This window comes from Dryobates pubescens, chromosome Z, assembly GCF_014839835.1.
Source record: "Dryobates pubescens isolate bDryPub1 chromosome Z, bDryPub1.pri, whole genome shotgun sequence".
In the NCBI taxonomy this organism is placed as follows: domain Eukaryota; kingdom Metazoa; phylum Chordata; class Aves; order Piciformes; family Picidae; genus Dryobates; species Dryobates pubescens.
In genome coordinates this window covers 45,041,735-45,064,273 of record NC_071657.1, presented here as the reverse complement: position 1 = coordinate 45,064,273, position 22,539 = coordinate 45,041,735, and the positions used below count along the sequence as shown (strand labels likewise).

The window sequence follows — 22,539 nt, the reverse complement described above, 5'->3', positions numbered from 1 at the left end:
AAACTGAGGGGCCCAGAACTGGACACAGGACTCAAGGTGTGGCCTAACCAATGCAGAGTACAGGGGCACAATGACCTCCCTGCTCCTGCTGGCCACACTATTCCTAATACAGGCCAGGATGCCACTGGCCTTCTTGGCCACCTGGGCACACTGCTGGCTCATGTTTAGGCGGATGTCAATCATCACCCCCAGGTCCCTCTCTGTTTGGCAGCTCTCCAGCCACTCTGACCCCAGCCTGTAGCTCTGCATGGGGTTGCCGTGGCCAAAGTGCAGCACCCGGCACTTGGACTTGTTAAATGCCATGCCATCTGTCCATCTGTCGGGTCGGTTGAGGTCCCTCTGCAGAGCCTTTCTACCCTCTAACTGACTAACATCCGTTCCCAACTTGGTGTCATCTGCAAACTTGCTGATGACTGACTCAACCCCCTCATCCATATCATCAATGAAGATGTTAAAGAGGATGGGGCCCAGCACTGATCCCTGGGGGACGCCACTGGTGACTGGCCGCCAGCCGGATGTGGCATCATTCACCACCACTCTCTGGGCTTGGCCCTAACCGACCAGGAGGACCAGGAGGAAGATGTTGATGAGTCATTCTATAGGCAGCTTCAGGCTGTCTCAAGATCGCCTGAGCTTGTTCTCCTGGGTGACTTCAACCTGCCTGACATCTGCTGGGATGTCAACACAGCAGAGAGGAGGCAGTCTAGGAGGTTCTTAGAGTGCATGGAGGACAGCTTTTTAACCCAGGTTCTGTGAGAGCCTACCAGGCCTAAGGCTATGCTTGACCTCCTCTTCACCAATAGGGAGTGGCTGGTGGGTGATGTGGTGGTCGGAGGGTGTTTGGGGGCCAGTGACCATGAGATAATTGAATTTTCAGTATTCAGTCAAGCTAAGAGAGGCAGCAAGAAGACCTCCGCTCTGGACTTCTGGAGGGTGGATTTCCCATTACTCAAGGAACTAACTCAGAAGGTTCATTGGTAAACAGCCCTTAAAAACAAAGGGATCCAGGAGAGCTGGGCTTACTTCAAGGAAAAACTCTTGAATAGAAAAAATAAAATAGAATAGAATAGAATAGAATAGAATAGAATAGAACAGAATAAACCAGGTTGGAAGAGACCTTCAAGATCATCGTGTCCAACCTATCATCCAACACTACCTAATTAACTAAACCATGCAACCAAGCACCCCATCAAGTCTCCTCCTGAACACCTCCAATGATGGCTACTCCACGACCTCCCTGGGCAGCCCATTCCAATGGGCAATCACTCTTTCTGTGTAGAACTTCCTCCTAACCTCCAGCCTAAGCCTCCCCTGGTGCAGCTTGAGACTGTGTCCTCTTGTTCTGGTGCTGGTTGCCTGGGAGAAGAGACCAACTTCTGCCTGTCTACAACTTCCCTTTAGGTAGTTGTAGAGAGCAATAAGGTCAACCCTGAGTCTTCTCCTCTCCAGGCTAAGTAACCCCAGCTCCCTCAGCCTCTCCTCATAGGGCTTGTGTTCCAAGCCCCTCACCAACTTCGTTGCCCTTCTCTGGACACGCTCCAGCAAGTCAACATCCTTCCTAAACTGAGGGGCCCAGAACTGGACACAGTACTCAAGGTGCGGCCTAACCAGTGCAGTGTACAGGGGCACAATGACCTCCCTGCTGCTGCTGGCCATACTGTTCCTGATGCAGGCCAGGATGCCATTGGCCTTCTTGGCCACCTGGGCACACTGCAGGCTCATGTTCGGCCTACCATCAACCAGCACCCCTAGGTCCCTCTCTGCCTGGCTGCTCTCCAGCCACTCTGACCCCAGCCTGTAGCACTGCATGGGGTTGTTGTGGCCAATGGGCAGAACCCGGCACTTGGATGTGTTAAATCTCATGCCGTTGGACTCTGCCCATCTGTCCAGCCTGTCGAGGTCCCTCTGCAGAGCTCTCCTACCCTCCAGCAGATCAACTCCTGCCCCCAGCTTGGTGTCATCAGCAAATTTACTCTGGAGGGACTCAATGCCCTCATCCAGATCATCAATAAAGATGTTAAAGAGCATGGGGCCCAGCACTGATCACTGGGGCACACCACTAGTGACTGGCCACCATCTAGATGTGGCACCATTCACCACCACTCTCTGGGCTCGGCCCTCAAGCCAGTTCCTAACCCAACGCACTGTGCTCCCATCCAAGCCATGGGCTGACAGCTTGGTCAGGAGTTTGGTGTGGGGGACGGTGTCAAAGGCCTTGCTGAAGTCCAGGTAGACTACATCCACAGGCCCCCCTACATCCACCAGGCAGGTCACCTGATCATAGAAGGAGATCAGGTTGGTCAGGCAGGACCTGCCCTTCCTAAATCCATGCTGGCTGGGCCTGATCCCTTGGCCATCCTGTAAGTGCTGTGTGATTGCACTCAAGACGACCTGTTCCATAATCTTGCCTGGCACTGAGGTCAGGCTGACAGGCCTATAAATCCCTGGCTCATCCAACCGGTCCTTCTTGTGGATGGGCACCATGTTGGAAGGCACAGGAACAGGCTGTGCCAATGTGCTGGAAGATGTGCTGCTGGGGTAGACGGCCATCCTGGATGGGCAATGAACTTCTAAAAGAACTAAGGGAAAAAAAGAGGGTGTACCATCTTTGGAAAAAAGATGAGGCAACCCATAGAATGTTTAAGGATGTTGCCTGGTCTTGTAGGAAGAAAATTAGGGAGGCAAAACCACATTTGGAGCTTAGACTTACCACTGCTGTGAAGAACAACAAAAAGTCCTTCTATAAATACATTAATAGCAAGAGGAAGGGCAAGGACAACCTCCATTCCTTGGTGGACATGGAGGGGAACGTTGTAACAAAGGATGAGCAGAAGGCAGAGGTACTTAACACCCTCTTTTCCTCAATTTTTACTAGCAGCAGAGAATGCTTTCCAGACAGCTGGCCTACAGAGCTGGCAGAAGGAGCCAGGGAGCAGCCTAGTTTTCCTCTGTTCCAGGATGGGGTAATTAGAGATCTCCTCAGCTGCATGAATCCTCACAAGTCCATGGGAGTGGATGGGATCCATCGTAGGGTGCTGAGAGAGCTGGCAGATGAGCTGGCCGGGCCACTCTCCATCATTTTTCTACAGTCCTGGCTCACTGGAGAGGTCCCCAATGACTGGAAGCTGGCCAGTGTTGTGCCCATCCACAAGAAGGGCCGGTTGGATGAGCCAGGGATTTATAGGCCTGTCAGCCTGACCTAGTGCCAGGCAAGATTATGGAACAGGTCATCTTGAGTGCAATCACACAGCACTTACAGGATGGCCAAGGGATCAGGCCCAGCCAGCATGGACTTAGGAAGGGCAGGTCCTGCCTGACCAACCTGATCTCCTTCTATGATCAGGTGACCTGCCTGGTGGATGTGGGGAGGCCTGTGGATGTAGTCTACCTGGACTTCAGCAAGGCCTTTGACACTGTCCCCCACAACAACCTCCTGACCAAGCTGTCAGCCCATGGCTTGGATGGGAGCACACTGCGTTGGGTTAGGAACTGGCTGGAGGGCCGAGCCCAGAGAGTGGTGGTGAATGGTGCCACATCCAGCTGGCGGCCAGTCACTAGTGGTGTGCCCCAAGGATCAGTGCTGGGCCCCATGCTCTTTAACATCTTTATTGATGATCTGGATGAGGGCATTGAGTCCCTCCAGAGTAAATTTGCAGATGACACCAAGCTGGGGGCAGGAGTTGATCTGCTGGAGGGTAGAGAGGCTCTGCAGAGGGACCTCGACAGGCTGGGCAGATGGGCAGAGTCCAACAGCATGAGATTTAACACATCCAAGTGCCGGGTTCTGCACATTGGCCACAGCAACCCCATGCATTGCTACAGGCTAGGGTCAGAGTGGCTGGAGAGCAGCCAGGCAGAGAGGGACCTAGGGGTGCTGGTTGATGGTAGGCCGAACATGAGCCTGCAGTGTGCCCAGGTGGCCAAGAAGGCCAATGGCATCCTGGCCTGCATCAGGAACAGTATGGCCAGCAGCAGCAGGGAGGTCATTGTGCCCCTGTACACTGCACTGGTTAGGCCGCACCTTGAGTACTGTGTCCAGTTCTGGGCCCCTCAGTTTAGGAAGGATGTTGAGTTGCTGGAACGAGTCCAGAGAAGGGTAATGAAGTTGGTGAGGGGCTTGGAACGCAAGCCCTATGAGGAGAGGCTGAGGGAGCTGGGATTGGTTAGCCTGGAGAGGAGAAGACTCAGGGTTGACCTTATTGCTCTCTACAACTACATTAAGGGAAGTTGTAGACAGGCAGAGGTTGGTCTCTTCTCCCAGGCAACCAGCACCAGAACAAGAGGACACAGTCTCAAGCTGCACCAGGGGAGGCTTAGGCTGGAGGTTAGGAGGAAGTTCTACACAGAAAGAGTGATTACCCATTGGAATGGGCTGCCCAGCGAAGTGGTGGAGTTGCCATCATTGGAGGTGTTCAGGAGGAGACTTGATGGGGTGCTTGGTTGCATGGTTTAGTTAATTAGGTAGTGTTGGATGATAGGTTGGACACGATGATCTTGAAGGTCTCTTCCAACCTGGTCTATTCTGTTCTATTCTGTTCTGTTCTGTTCTATTCTATTCTATTCTATTCTATTCTATTCTATTCTATTCTATTCTATTCTACCATATTGCTGCAGATAATTAATATACCTATGAACATATCGAACATCCTAATCTTGAAGCTCCCAGGAGACACCTTTCTAGGTAATAAACTGTCAAAAGACAATAAAATGAAGAATTAAGATTAAAACACATGTCTCATTATAGTATCTTATTCATGGTCTTTACCATTGCTTTATTTTAAATTAAAATGTGTGCCAATTGTGATATTTGACATCATCTGCAGCTGTAAAGCATCTACTCATGAAGGTAGGCTTGGGAGCAAGGAGAAAATCTACTAGTTGATGCTTCCTTGTGCCATGTTTTGCCATTTTGCAGTTTAGTTATCGCACTTGCCAGTGAAAACCTGTTTCTTGGAAATTTGTATTACAAAATATACGAGCTACAAGAAGGAAATCCAGGTGTAAAAGAATGGTCCACTTTTCTGTTTAAAATGATGGCAACAGTGATTGCACATTGGAATGGGCTGCCTGGGGAGGTGGTGGAGTCGCCATCACTGGAGGTTTTTAGGAGAAGACGTGACGGGGTGCTTGGTGCCGTTGGTTAGTTGTTTGGGCGGTGTTGGATTGGTTGATGGGTTGGACGCGATGATCTTGAAGGTCTCTTCCAACCTGGTTTATTCTATGTATTCTATGTATTCTAACAGAAAGCTAGTTGTAGAGGGTGATGAGGTCTGCCCTCTGCATTCTCTTCTCCAGACTAAACAATCTGAGTTCTCTCAGGTGCTCTTCGTAAGATTTATTCTTTAGACCCTTCTCTGGACATGCTCCAGCAATTGCGTGTCTTTCTTGTAGTGAGGGGCCCAAAACTGAGCCCAGTATTTGAGGTGTGGCCTCATCAGTGATGAGTACAGGGGCATGACCACCTCCCTATTTCGGCTGGTCACACTATTCCTGATACATGCCAGGATGCTGTTGGCTTTCTGAGCCACCTGGGCACACTGCTGGCTCATGTTTGAATTTATCTTCATTCACCAGAACTTTTTGGGCCTGGCCATCTTGCCAGTTTTTCACCCAGTAAGGTGTATGCCCATCCAGGACATGAGCTGCTGCTAATTTGCTTTAGCTTGTTCTCCTAGGATTCCTTCTCCAAAGACAGTCATGTCCTTTATAGTCTAATTTCCCACACTCATCATGACCAAGTCACCACTTCTGAAACAGATTGGTAGTCTATGTAAAAAGGTGGTGCTCTCCAGCCCTTTAATTTTGTGGTTCATAATAATTGTAAGTTGTGTGTGGCTTGTTTGTTGTTGTTGTGGTGGTTAAACACTGTTACATGGAAAATAATGCAAATGTTTCATGGATCTTGATTAACTTAAAGCAAGTCTTGTTGAAAATGACCCTACTACATAAGTACGCAGAGGGAGCCACACTAAGAATATTTAAAATTCATACATGGTAACCCTGTAAAAATAAATACTTTAAAAGTTCAGTGATTTTTAAGTATTTTTAAAAACTGTGGTAAATGAGACTGGTTTACTACATGCTCTAAGTTTAGGCTGGGAAGGTTTTCACACAGATGAAAAGTGATGATAAAAATGCTCTCAGCTTATAAGGGTGTGTAAAATGGAATGTTATAAGACATGAAATCAAAATGCATTTCTCTTTTGTTTCTGCAATGGTTAACTTCTGCTAACAAAAATTCCTTTTATCTAAGCTGGAGAGGAAGTCACGGTCTATCGTCTAGAAGAAAGTTCACCTATGAACCTTTCTGAAAGCATGTCTTCCTGGTCCCAGCGTGGTATGGCTGCAATGATCCAGGTCTTGTCACAGGAGGAGATGGACGGTGGTCTACGAAGGGCCATGAAGGTGATTTGTACTTGGTCTGAGAATAACGTGCTGAAGCTGGGACAAGTATTTATAGTGAAGTCTTTTCTGCCAGAGGTTGTTCAGACTTGGCAAAAGATCTTTCATGATGGCACAGTGTTACATCTTTGCCTGAGGGTGAGTACAAATCTGAAGGCACAGTGATGTGCCTTAAACATTACACTGCATACATGTGAACATATTTAGCATAGTTGATGTGTGGTTTGATGTTATCTTTTGGAAAGCAAAAAGGTTTTAAGGAAGGTATGCCTCTCATTTATAAACAGTGTGTATATTTGTTTTGACAAATTCACAAAACCTCTCTTCATGAAAATGAAAGTGATCTTTGTAACAATAATTTCTTCAGGAGATCCAACAGCAAAGGGCTGCCCAGAAGTTAATCTATACCTTCAATCAAGTGAAGCCTCATACTATCCCCTATACTCCAAGGTAAACCCACTCCTTTTAAGTATTAGGTGCCAAAGGTTTCTCTTTCCAGCTGTGTCCCAGGTCTAGTGCCACCTTCTTTCCTATAGTGGGTTGAAGTAGCTGCTGCTTAGACAGTCTAATGATAGTTAACTTTTTGAGAGGAAGGGTAGGCAGCTTTGAACTTTGTCTTTATGGCTACCTGTGATAGCAAAATCGACTTCTTCATAATGCTGTTCCTTAGACTCAAGTAAGAATTGCCTTATGTGCAACTAACATGAGACAATTTGATGCAGCTCATTTATGGTCCGGAGTAAATCAGATTATGTTGTTTGTCCATAAATTATACTTTCTGATCAAGTGCTTTGTTTTGAGAGTTATGAAACCAACAATGCCTTTGTGCTGTCTTCTATTTGGTACATCCTGCTGTTCAAAATGCTCAAGCTAGGGAAGATGTATCCTCCTTTTGTTGTATTTGCTTTGTGTAAGACTGTGTACTGACTGAGGATGTTCATTACTCTGCAGGCTCCTGACAGACAGCATTTTTATCTACAGGTTCCTGGAAGTTTTGCTTATCTACTGCCATTCAGCGAACCAGTGGCTGACCATTGAGAAGTACATGACTGGAGAGTTTCGGAAGTACAACAACAACAATGGAGATGAGATTAGTCCCAGCAGCTTGCTTGAAGAACTGATGCTAGCCTTCTCTCATTGGACCTATGTACACACCCGTGGGGAACTCCTTGTCCTGGATTTGCAAGGTGATTGCTAGTGTGGTATCACTATTTGAAACCCAATGAGAAATAATTACCTCAAAAGATAATTTAATACCGAATTCTGTTCTCATTTACGTATTGGCAAAGCCAAGAAAGCCCTGCACTGAGAAATGAGTGTCCACAAAAATCATTAGGTTATAGATCAATCACAGGTTAATGTAGGTGTAATGGGAAAATAATTTTACTTCAAATACATCTAGCCTGAATGGGCAAAGGAGCAGGCAGATGAATTGTGCGGGAACATTTCAGCCAGCTCCAAAAATACACTCCATAGTTAAGGTATTTTTATTCAGATATATTAATAATACAGAGATTTAAGGGTACCTATGTATAAATGCACATTTTATGTATGTGCATACCTGTCAGAAGAATGTGCTGCCATCTGTATTTCTTTATTTTTCATATTAATAAATCAGTAGGCAGTATATATAAGCTGCAAGCCTGAATGCTGTTCACAAAGCCTGGTTACTCCTTTAAGGAGCATGTGATCACTTTATTGTACATGTCTAAGTGGTAGCACAGTATATTTTAAAGAGATAACATGGCTGACAGTGTTCAGAAGATGCTCATCGCCCATCAAACAGTATAAATACTGTTGTATGTCATTTCTGTCAAGGGAAATGTGTATGAGTAGACAGAGACTTAACATATTTACATTTTACAGTATTCAGAAGTTGTGAATTACAAAAATGCATGCTTGTTGTGCAAAATAGACCTGTGATTACTTCCTTGCCTTCATTTGGTTTTAGCTGCACGTGAGAAAAAAAATACAGAGAGAGTAAGGTTGTCTTCACCATCGCCTATGAGAATTTGTCTGATGTTTGCTTTGGTTTATTGTACATCTCTTGACAGTTCTAGACCAACTGTGTTGGCTCAAAGATGGAGAGTTTTAACAATCTGTGTAAATCTCATCAAACAATCTGAAATCTGCTTTAGTTTTGGGCTTGTGTTTGTCTTGTTCTCTAATCTGTAGTTCTGGAAAAGTGCAAGGGCTGCCCCTCTTGCTTTGATAGAATTCATCTATATCATAGTCTACTGTGTAATACCAGCACCAGCTCCACACACATACACACCACATATTGTCTAATTTACATCAAGCAAAATGATCTTCATTAAGGAGCATTGCATTTTGGGAGTGTTTCAGTCACAATAAGGTATTTCCGTATTCTACTGGTTTAGTTTGCAGAATATGTATTTATGATCAGTGGCCTATTGAAATAAAAATAGTTGCATGTCATATGGTCATAGATTTTTTTTCCCTTTATATGAAAGCACAACAATTTCCTCAGATAGTGAAAAAAAAAAAGAGAACTTTTTTGGTACAATGGTACTACCTCATTAGTTTGGAGAAAATGGCAATGTAGGTATCAGCATTCAAGTATTGAAATGAAATTATTTATTTAATATGTACCTGTGACTGCCCAGAAGAAAAATGAGATAACACACCTAACCATTTGCAAATTATGCAGTTGTGGCTTGTTGTGTTTGTGTTTGTTATCTTGAAGAGAAGATGCATCTGAGGGTAGAGCTATTGATACCAGTAAGATCCATATCTTTACTCCAGTTACAATAGCAGTCTTATGGTTGGTCACATTTTTTGTAGTTGAATTTCTGTGTTTGCATAAGCTTTCTGTCTACATAGAAATAAACTTCAAAGCAGATGAAGCCAAGACTCTGATAAGAACTCTGCAGTATAGTTTGCCAATGTTTAACAGATTTTTATACTCCCAACATTTTCTTTTCAACTCACAACCACTTTAACTGTGTTACTTTATCATCTTCAAAGATATTTAGTAATTTTTAAGTCCAGATTATGAAATTGTAGCTACCTATCTTTGTAACACACACTGTTGATTTTGTTGTAGGTGTTGGGGAAAATCTTACGGATCCATCTGTGATCAAACCTGAAGACAAAAAGTAGGTTTCTTTCTGATGTAATTATAATTCACTTCAGATATTTTGCCAATTGTCCATAGATTTAGGTTATTTTTTAATGTTTTGTTTGAGAGTTTTAATTACTTTTCACATGGCATTTGAGTTAAATGAAGGTGTTATGGCAACAGAAAAACTACATTCTCAGCTGTGCTTTGGAGGGCTGTGGACTTGGGGTCTATAAGTGTCATAGCTCCCAACATGTGGTGAATGATGTAAGAAAGGTGGGGAGAATCTGTGTTGCTGTGCAGGGAGCACAGGGTTTTTCCAGGGCTATGCAGAGGGAGAACACAAATGGGAGACAGAAGACCCTGTAAGTCTCTTCACAAATGTGTACCAAAGGAGGCCTTCAATAACTTAAATGTGTCAGACCAGATTCCCCTGGTTCATGGAGCACTGTTTCATGGACTATGAGTCATATGAGCCATTGGGCTTAAGAAGGATAAGGAGAGGACGTCTGGATATTTCATCTTCCTAGTGGTGTGTTTAAGTGTACTGCATCTTACAGTCTCAGAGCTCATCTATGAAAAGTTGGAAAACTCGAAAGCCTACACATAAGTAGCAGTCTGCTTTCATGCATCAAAATTTAAAGTCAGAACCATGGCCATTTTCCCATCCTGCTACTACTTATAGCAGATTATTTATGTTTTGCTTAAAGAAGATTCAGTAGCTCATGTCGTTGTCCTGTAATGAGTCTTTTCTTTCATGCATTCTCCATACTGTCTTGAAATGGACTTATTAATGGCAAAAATTGACCTCTAGCTCTGTGATAGTGCATTGTGTCTTGGTTTTACATACAATACCAATAACGGAACTGTTTGGAAAGTATGCTTTATCCTGTGACATCTCAGAGCCTAAGCTGATGTAAATTGGTGTGAGTTCATAGATAATTAACATCAATTGAAGATCTGTCCATGTGCATTGAATAGGATGTATGAAGAGATGAAGCAAATCATTAATGAATAATGTTAATGAAAATATTTCCTTCAAAAGCAGAAGTAATCAAGGTAGAGGAGTAAGTGCATGACACAGTACAGTCACTGCAGACTACCATACCACCCAAATGCTGGGAAGAATTGCCTCATAAACAGTACTCTGGATGCACTTTTTAGTGCGTATTGCTTGCCAAATTCACAACAAAGTACATGTGCTTTCATAGAGACTAGGTGCAGAGTGTCTGCAGTGCATGATCAGATAGAAGGAAAATGGTGAGCTGAGTTTCAAGTTAGAAAGAACCAATGCATTAGGCATTCTGAGAGACATAAGAAAAACAGTGCTAGCCATCAAAAAATCTCTTTGCAAACATGAAGAGTCAGAGGTGCTAGAACTTCTTCCTAACACCCAGCCTAAACCACCCCGGCACAGCTTGAAACTATGTCCTCTTGTTATAGTGCTGGATGCCACGGAGAAGAGACCAACCCCCACCTGGCTACAACCTCCCTTAAGGTAGTTGTAGACAGCAATAAGGTCTCCTCTGAGCCTCCTCTTCTCCAGGTTAAGCAACCCCAGCTCCCTCAGCCTCTCCTCATAGGGCTTGTGCTCCAAACCCCTCCCCAGCTTTGTTGCCCTTCTCTGGACACGTTCCAGCAACTCAACATCTTTCCTAAACTGAGGGGCCCAGAACTGGACACAGCACTCAAGGTGCGGCCTAACCAGTGCTGAGTCCAGGGGCAGAATGACCTCCCTGCTGCTGCTGGCCACACTGTTCCTGATACAGGCCAGGAAGCTATTTGCCTTCTTGGCCACCTGAGTACACTGCAGGCTCATATTCAGCTGGCTGTCAACCAGTGCTCCCAGGTCCCTTTGTGCCTGGCTGCTTTCCAGATACTCCAACCCCAGCCATGGGGTTGTTGTGGCCAGTGTGTACAACGCAGCACTTAGATGCATTAAATCTCATGCCGTTGGATGCTGCCCATCTGTCCAGCCTGCCAAGGTGCCTCTACAGAGCTCTCCTAATCTCTAACAGATCAATACCTGCTCCCAACTTGGTGTCATCTGATGATGGACTCAATCCCCTCGTCCAGATCATCAGTAAAGATATTGAACAGGATGGGGCCCAACACTGCTCCCTGGGGGACACCACTAGTGACTGGCTGCCAGCTGGATGTGCCCACTCTCTGGGCTCGGCCCTCCAGCCAGTTCCTAATCCAATGCAGAGTGCTGCTGTCCAAGCCATGGGCTGACAGCTTGGTCAGGAGGTTGTTGTGGGGGACAGTGTCAAAGGCCTTGTTGAAGTCCAGGTAGACTACATCCACAGGCCTCCCCACATCCACCAGGCGGGTCACCTGATCATAGAAGGAGATCAGGTTGGTCAGGCAGGACCTGCCTTTCCTAAGTCCATGCTGGCTGGGCCTGATCCCTTGGCCATCCTATAAGTGCTGTGTGATTGCACTCAAGACGACCTGTTCCGTAATCTTGCCTGGCACTGAGGTCAGGCTGACAGGCCTATAAATCCCTGGCTCATCCAACTGGCCCTTCTTGTGGATGGGCACCACACTGGCCAGCTTCCAGTCATTGGGGACCTCTCCAGTGAGCCAGGACTGCTGAAAAATGATGGAGAGAGGCTTGGCCAGCTCATCTGCCAGCTCTCTCAGCACCCTACGATGGATCCCATCCAGTCCCATGGATTTGTGGGGATCCAAGTTGCTAAGATGTTCTCTAACTACTTCCTCCTGCATCGCAGGGGAACTATACTGCTCCCTGACTCCATCTGCGAGCTCAGGAGGCCAGTTGTCCAGAAGACAGCCTGTACTGCTATTAAAAATTGAGGCAAAGAAGGTGTTAAGTACCTCTTCCTTTTCTTCATCTTTTGTTACTATGTTCCCCTCCATGTCCACCAAGGAGTGGAGGTTGTCATTGTCCCTCCTCTTGCTATTGATATATTTGTAGAAGGATTTTTTGTTGTCCTTCACAGCAGTGGCCAGTCTAAGCTCTAAATGGGCTTTTGCCTCTCTATTTTTTTCCTCTATTTTTTCTTTCAAAGATGACACACCCTCTTTTTTTCCCCTTAATTCACTCATTGCCCATCCAGGCTGTCTGTCTGCCCTGGCTCATCTTCCAGCACATTGGCACAGCCTGTTCCTGTGCCTTCAAGAATTTTTTCTTGAAGTAGTTCCAGCTCTCCTGGATCCCTTTGTTTCTAAGGGATGTTTCCCAAGGTACCTTCTGAGTTAGTTCCTTAAGTAACCTGAAGTCCACCCTCTGGAAGTCCAGAGTAGAGGTTTTGTTGCTGCCCCTCTTAGCTTGACTGCATATTGAAAACTCAATTATCTCATGGTCACTGGACCCCAGACAGCCTCCAACCACCACATCTCCCATACCAGCCCTTCTCTTGGAAAAAAGAAGGTCAAGCAAAGCCTTACTCCTGGTAGGCTCACGCAGCAGCTGTGATAAGAAGCTGTCCTCCATACACTCTAAAAGCCTTCTAGACTGCCTCCTCTTGGCTGTATGGAGTTCCCAGCAGATATCAGGCAGGTTAAAATCTCCCATAAGAACAAGGTCTTGTGATCCTGAGACAGCCTCTAGCTGCCAATAGAATAATTCATCAACTTTTCATCCTGGTTGGGTGGTCTCTAACAGACTCCAACCAGGATGTCAGCCTTGTTGGTCTTCCCTCTAATTCTCACCCACAGGCACTCAACTTGATCATGCTTGATATCTAGTTCCATGGTGTCTAGATTCTCCCTGATGTGCAGGGCTACCCCTCCACCCTTTCTCCCTCACCTGTCGCTCCTGAAGAGCCTGTAGCCATCAATTACAGTTCTCCAGTCATGTGAGTCATCCCACCACGTTTCTGTGATGGCAACTACATCACAACTTTGCTACTGTAACAAGGCTTCCAGCTCCCCTTGTTTGTTACCCATGCTGCATGTATTAGTGTACATGCACTTCAGCTGGGCTGCTGGTTTCACCATTGGCTCCAGCTTACCACCCCCAGACTCCTGTCTGGTGGGACTGGTAAATGTGCCTCATTATTCTTGAAATATTTTTTTCTCGAATCTAAATGTGGTATTCCTCTTGAACATGAGGAATGATGGGGAGAGAGAAAGGATTACTTCATATATGTTGCAGACAGTATCCCTGTTTATTGCCCAACAATGCAAGGAAATTATCAGTCTGTCTTGTGCTATTTAATGCAGACTTCATGGAATAACATTTTGATCAGAGTGGTTCTGTTGCCTTGGAGTTAGTGACTGTCTTCTCAAATTTTTATGGCTGCCCAAGCAAATATTTCTGTTCTTGTATTTTGCCAGATTATACCAAGGGATGGAAATGGCTATATAGCATCATGCAGCCTTTAAATTATAATTCACTTCTTGCCTTATTTGATGTACTAATTCGCAGTAAAGGCTGATTAGATGAGTCTGTCAGATGATCCCAAAGACCTTTAGAGTTGCCAGAAATTGGAGAGATACTAACTTTTCTATAGTAGTTTTGGCTAGTCATTGCTTTTCTCCTGTGTGAAAAGGGAGAGTGCCTTAGTTGAAAAGTCTGTTGCTGGGGTTTTTTTAAGAGAGTATGTTTTGTTAGTGTGGATTACAGATAGATTTGTGAGAGTAAAAGTCTTTTTCCATAGCTTGTCTGAGCTATAATTGATTTCAGATTTAAAATGTGTTGTCTTCACTCTGCATTCTATTAAAATTCTAGCATTCATGAAGTGTCTTTGGAAGCGTTTCTTGTGTGCTGTGTTCTGTGATACCTAGAATGTCAGTTAAATCCTTGAGAATAATTGTTGAGCACTATTAAAATTAATGAATGCTGGTCATAACTATGTGGTATTCACAATGCATGTGTGGGTGTGGCTTGCTTCTCTTAGTAATTGTGTCAGCTTCATTCAGAATATGCAATGCACTTCTGCAAATGGATCCCGTGGTAAAATTGCTGAATTGGACAGCATGCAGATGCATGAAAATGAGCATAGGATGAAGCCAGAAAAATTTAGTGCTGTACTTGGTTGTTGTTTTCTTCTGCTGCATATTGATGTGAGTAGCACTCAGCTTGCTTTTGGCTTTTGGTTCTAAAGTAAAATTAAATCCTTGCTAGCTCTGGTTTGTTTGTTCCCAGAGCTTGTCTCATCAAAACTGGGACCAAACCATTTGCTTGATGAGAACGAGCAACGGCTGCTATGGAGTCACTCAGATTTTGGCATATGTTGTCTAAATGTCACTATGCCCAAATGTCTTTTCAGCGTTTTAGTAGCAACTGCTGGGTTTGTCTGTATCACATTAGAGCACTTCTGAGTTGCAGCTGGAAAAACAAGTAGTGTGTGGTATATGTAAGGATGATGGGTTGGATGTGATGATCTTGAAGGTCTCTTCCAGCCTGGTTTACTCTATTCTATTCTATTCTATTCTATTCTATTCTATTCTATTCTATTCTATTCTATTCTATTCTATTCTATTCTATTCTATTCTATTCTATTCTAATTACCAGAACTGGCAGGTTTCTTTTGTCCCAGAGCTAAGAAATTTGTGATGTTTGCTAAGCTTTAATTATCTTTATACCACAGACTAACTTTTCTCTGATTTAAAAAGTTAAAAACTCCATCATCTCACTCCCCTACAATTGCTTTATTTTGAGTTAATCGGTTATTTAATAATATTTATTTTAGATCTGGAAAGATGGTATTTGGACCAGCAAACCTAGGAGAAGGTGCAATAAGAAACTTCATCACAAAACATCGTTGTAACTCTTGCTGCAGGAGGCTGAAACTTCCTGGTATGAAAAATAAAGATTAATTTTTAATCTATGTATACCCTATTAAGTGCAAGGAAGTAAAGGCCTGGGTGTGATGTAAATACAAGCAAAATCCTGTTGAGCTGAAAGATTTTGGCAGGCACTTTGACTCTGTGCTAAGGCAGATATGAGAATATTGCTCTTTTACCTCGTTCTTTTTCCCAGCAGCCATTTAATGATTGCAGCCTATCAAACTGATGTTAGCATTCAACACAAAATCTTCTACCCATTTAACTGTTTTCCTTGCTTTGCAAAATAGTAGCTCACTTATTTCCAGGGTCATTAGTACAGATAATATGAGCAATACTTTTTAGAATTAGAGAGTAACAATCTAAAAATTTGCTATATATTTGCAGGGGACTCATGGTCCCCATCCACAAGAAGGGTCGGATGGAGGAGCCTGGAAACTCCAGGCCAGTCAGCCTGACCTCAGTGCCAGGGAAAGTGATGGAGCAGATTATCCTGGCGGCAATAACTGCGCACTTGAAGGAGGGCCAAGGGCTCAGGTCCAGCCGATGTGGATTTAGGAAGGGCAGGTCCTGCTTCTCCAACCTGATCTCCTTCTATGATCACGTGACCCATCTGGTGGATGTGGGGAGGCCTGTGGATGTAGTCTACCTGGACTTCAGCAAGGCCTTTGACACCATCCCCCACAGTAAACTGCTGTCTAAGCTGTCAGCTCGTGGCTTGGACCGCAACACTCTGTGCTGGGTTAGGAACTGGCTGGAGGGCTGAGCCCAGAGAGTGGTGGTGAATGGTGCCACATCCACCTGGAGGCCAGTCACCAGTGGTGTCACCCAGGGATCAGTGCTGGGCCCCGTCCTCTTGAACATCTTCATTGATGATCTGGATGAGGGGGTTGAGACAGTCATCAGCAAGTTTGCAAATGACAGCAAGTTAGGAACAGATGTTGGTCAGTTAGAGGGTAGAAGGGTTCTGCAGAAGGACCTCGACCAACTGACAGATGGGCAGAGTCTAATGGCATGGCATTTAACAAGTCCAAGTGCCAGGTGCTGCACTTTGGCCACAGCAACCCCATGCAGAGCTACAGGCTGGGGTCGGAGTGGCTGGAGAGCTCCCAAACAGAGAGGGACCTGGGGGTGCTGATTGACACCCGCCTAAACATGAGCAAGCAGTGTGCCCAGGTGGCCAAGAGGGCCAATGGCATCCTGGCCTGTATTAGGAATAGTGTGGCCAGCAGGAGCAGGGAAGACATTATTCCCCTGTACTCTGCATTGGTTAGGCCACACCTTGAGTCCTGTGTCCACTTCTGGGCCCCTCAGTTTAGGAAGGACATCGAGACACTTGAACGTGTCCAGAGAAGGGCAACAAGGCTGGGGAGAGGCCTTGAGCACAAGCCCTATGAGGAGAGGCTGAGGGAGCTGGGATTGTTTAGCCTGGAGAAGAGAAGGATCAGGGGTGACCTCATTGCCCTCTACAACTACCTGAAAGGTGGTTGTAGCCAGGAAGGGGTTGGTCTCTTCTCCCAGGCAACCAGCACCAGAACAAGGGGACAGAGTCTCAAGCTGTGCCAGGGGAGGTTTAGGCTCAAAGTGAGGAGAAAGTTCTTCACTGAGTGAGTCGTTCGTCATTGGAATGTGCTGCCCAGAGAGGTGGTGGAGTCACCGTCCCTGGAGGTGTTCAAGAGGAGATTGGACGTGGCACTTGGTGCCATGGTCTAGTCATGAGGTCTGTGGAGACAGGTTGGACTCGATGATCCTTGGGGTCTCTTCCAACCTTAGATATACTGTGATACTGTGGGACATTTCCTGTTTCTTGAGAGACTGTCCTGTACACTACAGCTCTTACTTTGGCTTAATTGGATTGCCTGTTGTTTGTGTTGGATTTGATAGAATGTGATTCTGTTTGATGCGGGGCACATTTAAAGGGTTCAAAGCCAAACCAGATTGTTTTCTGCATGAATTTGCACCTGCCTGTTATGTTCTTTTTCTTCTTCTTTCTTTTTTTTTTTTTCCTCTCTTTTTTTTTCCTTCTTTTTTCTTTTGTTTTCTAGGGGAAGACTTTCATAGAATCCTTTTGGTTGGAAAAGACCTTTAAGATCATTGAGTTCAGTCATTATCTAACTCTACCAAGTTTACCAAGGGAATCGTGTCCCTTAGCTTCACTACTAAACATCTTTTAAACACCTCCAGGGATGATAATTCGACCACTTTCCTGGGAAGACTATTCCAGCGTTTGATAACCCTTCCAGTAAAGTTTATTCTGATATCAAATCTAAGCCTCCCCTGGTACAACTTAAGACCGTTTTCTCTCATCCTATAACTTGTTACTAGGGTGAAAAGACCAACCCTCACCACTCTACAACCTGCTTTCAGGTATTTGTAGAGATCAGTGAGGTCTCACCTCAGCCTCCTTTTCTCCAGACTAAGACTCGGTTCCCTCAGCTGCCCCTGTAAGACATGTTCTTTAGTGCCTTTACCATCTTCCTTGCCCTTCTCTGGACTCTCCCCAGTACTTCAGTGTCTTTCTTGTAGTGAGGGTCCCAAACTTGCAGTGAGAGTGCCTTTTCTTCCAGTGCCTACATGGAGTAATGTTGCTCTGTTATTCTGAAACAGTGTTACTAGTTTTGATTTTGTCTGTGGCAGCTAGAGATAATAAAGGGGAAAATGAGTTGAATGAATGCAATCAGGGAAGGTTCATTCATATCAGCTTACACGATTTTGAGTCCCTCCAGGGCTCTTACACATTTATCTCTGATTTGCCCCACTGCTCATTTTCTTCCTTCTGGAAACATCTGATAGACTGCCACCAGTCTCTGGATTGGACACTGCCTGGGGTGCTTTTCAGACACTTACTTTATTATTAAAATTATTTTCTTGCTATAGATTTGAGACGAAATGACTGCACACTGGAAAGGGTCAGTCCAGCCTTCAAAACAGAAATGGAGACGAGCACCAGAGGAGCTGATGATACAGATGAGCTTTCGGAGTATGACACACAGCTGTGAAGCAGTGACTGTGAGCAGAGCCCATGTGTTTACATGCCTGAAAACTGTTCCTTTCATCAGAGCCATGGGTCAGTCTGAAAGAGCAAAATGCAAGTGTCTGAGTGCAGCATCTGCCTTTGACAGGCTGTATAGCCAAGAAATAAAACACATTGCCTTTATTTGCTCTCCTTCCATGCTCTTCTGCAGGTCTTTCTCATACAGTTCAGTGAATGACAGGAGCAGGTCACTCCTTTGCTGTATGAACTGTCCCACCAGTGCTTTTTTGCCCTTTTATTTTTTTGTTTAAATGTTGATTATGGTTCCAGGCTCTGCTTTCTTGAGAAAATCACTGTGACAATTGTATTTTCAAAGGAGAAGGATTTTATGTTTCTCTGCTCTTCAGTAACTTGAATGTACACACACTTGAAAATTACTCATTTTCAGAGGCAGAGCTCACTCAGCTGCATGCTCACTGTTCCTTGGGCATAGGAGGCTCTCCAGGAAGTTGCAGAAATAATACCTTTTTCTTTTTTTCTTGATTTTTATATAGAGGCAAACAGATGAATAATGAAGTAGTGGTTTAAACAATAGTCACTGATACATCAGGTAGACTGGAAAATATTATGAGAGCTTCATCTTGTTATTTTTTCACATACCAAAAACCAGCTGAACAATGAAGGGTTAGATTATTTGGCCTACAAGAATCATAGACTTTTCTCATTTGGGGATGATGAAATTGATAAATCAGTGAACTTTAATCCAAACAAAAATCCATCTTTTCACCAAGACCTGCCTTACTTTGAAATATCTTAGTTTATGAAAGTTGCAGTTGGAAACAAAGATTTTAGAAGTCACAAATAATTGTATGTTCTGTTTGGTACTTAACTTCTTCTTGTCAATGTCAGGCTGCACGCAGAACTTTTGTCTAACTGGTACAATTATATGTATGCTTTTGCAGCATCTGCATCTGTTTCTGTTGATGCATCTGATTTCAGAAGAAGGTCACAAAACACAAATATAATGTGCAGCATGTTTGTTTGTTTGTTTGTTTTTAATAAAGACTGATATTATGTGCTCCCTAGAAATATCTCTAATACAACAAGTGTCATAGCACAGATCACATCTATCATTAAACTGTGTTCTTTTGTAGTGAGTAGAATTATTAAACAATGAAATGCAAGCCAGGAGCCACTACAGCTGGTAGTAAATTTTAATGTGTAAGGGGGATATTTGTTATAATTTATCATTTATTTGGTATATTCAGAAAATGCCTATGTACAAAATAGGAATTATCCTCATTTTTTATATTGATTATGGCATTGAAGTAATCACATTGCTATGTTCAGCTGAGATACATTCAGTTCCTGAGAGCATCTTGGAGAGATTCTTCATGCTTCTTATACTTTAAAAAAGTTTTAGAAAACTATTTGTGTGGAAAACACCCACTTTTGTCCTATTAGATTATACTATTCATTTAGCAAAAAACCATAATTCCCTTTGGCTTTTTTGGGAAACAATTAAGCATGTTGGAAAGCTTGGCATGCCTGTGAAAGAGATTTTCTAATTGCATTTCTACCAAATGAATCTGAACCCTTTGCTGTAAAGTAGTTCTGCTTCCAGTGATTATCATCTTAAGATTGGCTTTAGGGAGATATGGGCTTATGTGTATACATGTATACTTTCAAGATGGAACTTTCTCTAAAGTATCTCTAACTATTGGTATGCCTTTAAATTCAGTTGAGTTTAATGATACATAAATATGTCTTTAAAGACAATGGCAATTTAAGTTGTGCTCTGATAGTGTTGGTTTCCTCATTCATTGCCATAAATTCTAAACATATATACACTGGACACAAAAAAATGAACTCTCTGCACCAGGTTGAGCCTGAGCTCCTTTTACTTCTTTTTAAGTTTTGAAGATGTGCATAAGTTATACTTAGATGATCTTTACTTGAAAACCCTCCTGTTGCCACAGAACTGAGCGGTTTCTGCATTCATAGTAATAGTTGGGAGAATTATGGTATACAGCTCACTGTAGATTCATCTAATTCTTTCTTGTTAATATCCCTTATGGTACATAGTACCTTCCCTCCACATTTGGGATCCTTGCAAGATACTAATCTGCATTAAAATATAGTTGATATATAATATTTGATATTTAGTTTTGATCGGTCTGAAATATTAAGGTGATGAAACAAGAAAAGGAGATATTCGAAACTATTCCACTGTGTATCTTCCCCTCCAAATTTGTCATAATTCAGTAATAAATTAGAATGAAAATAACATGGTTTAAAAAAACAACAACTTTTGAGTCCTTGGTGTCTTTCTCAACACAAACTTTGTAAATTCTTTAAATTGCCTTTTGATGTCTAAATACTGACCACAAATTTAAGCTCATGCCCACTGAAAACATGAGAAAAAACCAGGAATCTTTACTGGGGACAGCAGTAAGCCCCACACCAAAACTATGGTGCATGTGGAATAAAAGCTATGCAAGACAGAGTTCTTCCTCTAGCTGCTTAACAACTACTGTGGAAGTGGAAATCTTGTTTGTCAAACTACAGGGTTTTCCGACTGTTAGTTTCAACGTTTGTTTTTGCTTAAAAGAACATACTTCTGGTGAATTCACAAAAGAAAAAAAAAATCCCAAACCAACCATCCAACAAACAAAAACCCAACCAAACCAAACCAAACAAAGAAGTCTTGATTACTTTGCTCATGTAAGTTAGGCAGCAAAGTTAAGAAAAAAACTCAACCAACCAAAACCAAAAATTGAAATGATTTATAAGCTCACATTTTAATATGAGCTTAAAAGAAGCGTACTTAAGAATTCAGTTGAGATTACTTAAAGTAAAATGTGTTTCTGGCAAATACAGCACTGGAGTTGTAGCTTAAATAAGAAACATGAAAAATACTCAGAAATTGCAAACTTCATTCTCAGGAAGGTTTTTTTATTTTTTTTCCATGGTTGTGCATTTATTGTTAGTACAATAAATACAGAGGGGATATTATATGTATATTTTCTAGAAATGAATTTGTATTGTGATTTTGTCAATCTATTTCTTTCTGCTTCAAAACAATAAAAACAGATTTTCAAAATGTTTCTGTTCTTGATATGTGTAGAAAGAAATAATATGGTTTCAAGCAGTAGGGGAAACAGGTGAAAGTAAGACACAGAAATAATGCAGTTACTTTTATTTCTAATCTCCAGATAATAAAATTATTTATTCTATATTCATCATCTGGTTTCCAGCTCATGTTTTAATGGTGTATCACCATTAGTTGCTATTCTTATGGTCAATATGCTTGCAGAAAGAATATTTCTTCATCTGCACATATGTAAAAATGTCTCTTTACAGAAGCAGAATGTAGATACTTTATTAGATCTTTTATTTATCAGATATTTATTAGATGTTAAATAACTTCTGGTTGTGGGGTTTTGTTTGTTTGTTTGAGTTGAGGTGCATGCTCAATTCATAGAAAACTTGGTAGCTAGTAAACCAAATCAACATTACTTATTTAAGAAAATAAATATTATCACCTTATTATGATAGCCTAATTTTTCACTCTAATTCTAGATCTGTGATTTGGAAAGCCTGTAAAGCCACTGGTGCAAACAAGCTTCTGATAGAGACTAACGGCTTTCCTTTGACTTCATTGTCAAATGAGTTGCATCAGCTACCTTTTATCTGTTCTGTCTTCAAAGGATGTTGATGGCACTCACTTTTGGCTTGAAAATGTGATATTAGAAGTAAAGAGAAGCCAATCTGGAGAAATCCAGGCCTTCACATTAGCTCTGATCACACCAGAACTGTCACTACTTTTCCTTGTTGTTGGATCTTTTACAAGATCTGTTACTACTGTTCAGCTTTACTGTATTTGCTGTGTCTCTAATTATTCTGGGAGAAAGTTTGATATCCTAATTTGTGTTAACTTTTGCAGGAAAAGAAAAATTTCAAACTAATAGCAAACAAAAGTGATTTTACTCTATGATATTGAAGAGTGTGTAAACAGATGTGATGCTCTGTACATTTGCCTACCTGGCATCAGTTCTGTTTTCAGGGACAGAGCAAATAAACTCATCTTTTAAAATAGCATGTATCAATCTAGATGTTGCTGCTCTTATGACAATGTTCTAAAGATTAAAGATGAAAAATCAAGAAAAGTCCTGCAGAAAAGCAGTAATTTGTTGCCTAAAGACAAGAACATGGACATGTTCTTTGTGTCAGGAATTCAGGTAGGTGGCAAAACCCTTCAATTTCTCAGGCTGTCATTGAACAAATAATTTGGATTTTGACAATATGCAAGCAGTCCAGCGTA

General features: G+C 42.9%; 1 protein-coding gene across 1 annotated transcript in view; it reads left to right on the top strand.

The window, feature by feature from the left end:
- TRPM6 (transient receptor potential cation channel subfamily M member 6) overlaps positions 1-18,485 on the top strand; it is a 110,028-nt gene extending 91,543 nt beyond the window's left edge. The window contains exons 35-40 of the mRNA XM_054177767.1: positions 6,254-6,540; positions 6,770-6,852; positions 7,384-7,589; positions 9,470-9,521; positions 15,148-15,254; positions 18,119-18,485. Of these exons, the coding sequence (XP_054033742.1) occupies positions 6,254-6,540; positions 6,770-6,852; positions 7,384-7,589; positions 9,470-9,521; positions 15,148-15,254; positions 18,119-18,240 (857 nt within the window). The 3' untranslated portion in view covers positions 18,241-18,485. The remainder of the gene's footprint in view (positions 1-6,253; positions 6,541-6,769; positions 6,853-7,383; positions 7,590-9,469; positions 9,522-15,147; positions 15,255-18,118) is intronic.
- Positions 18,486-22,539: the final 4,054 nt, after the last annotated feature.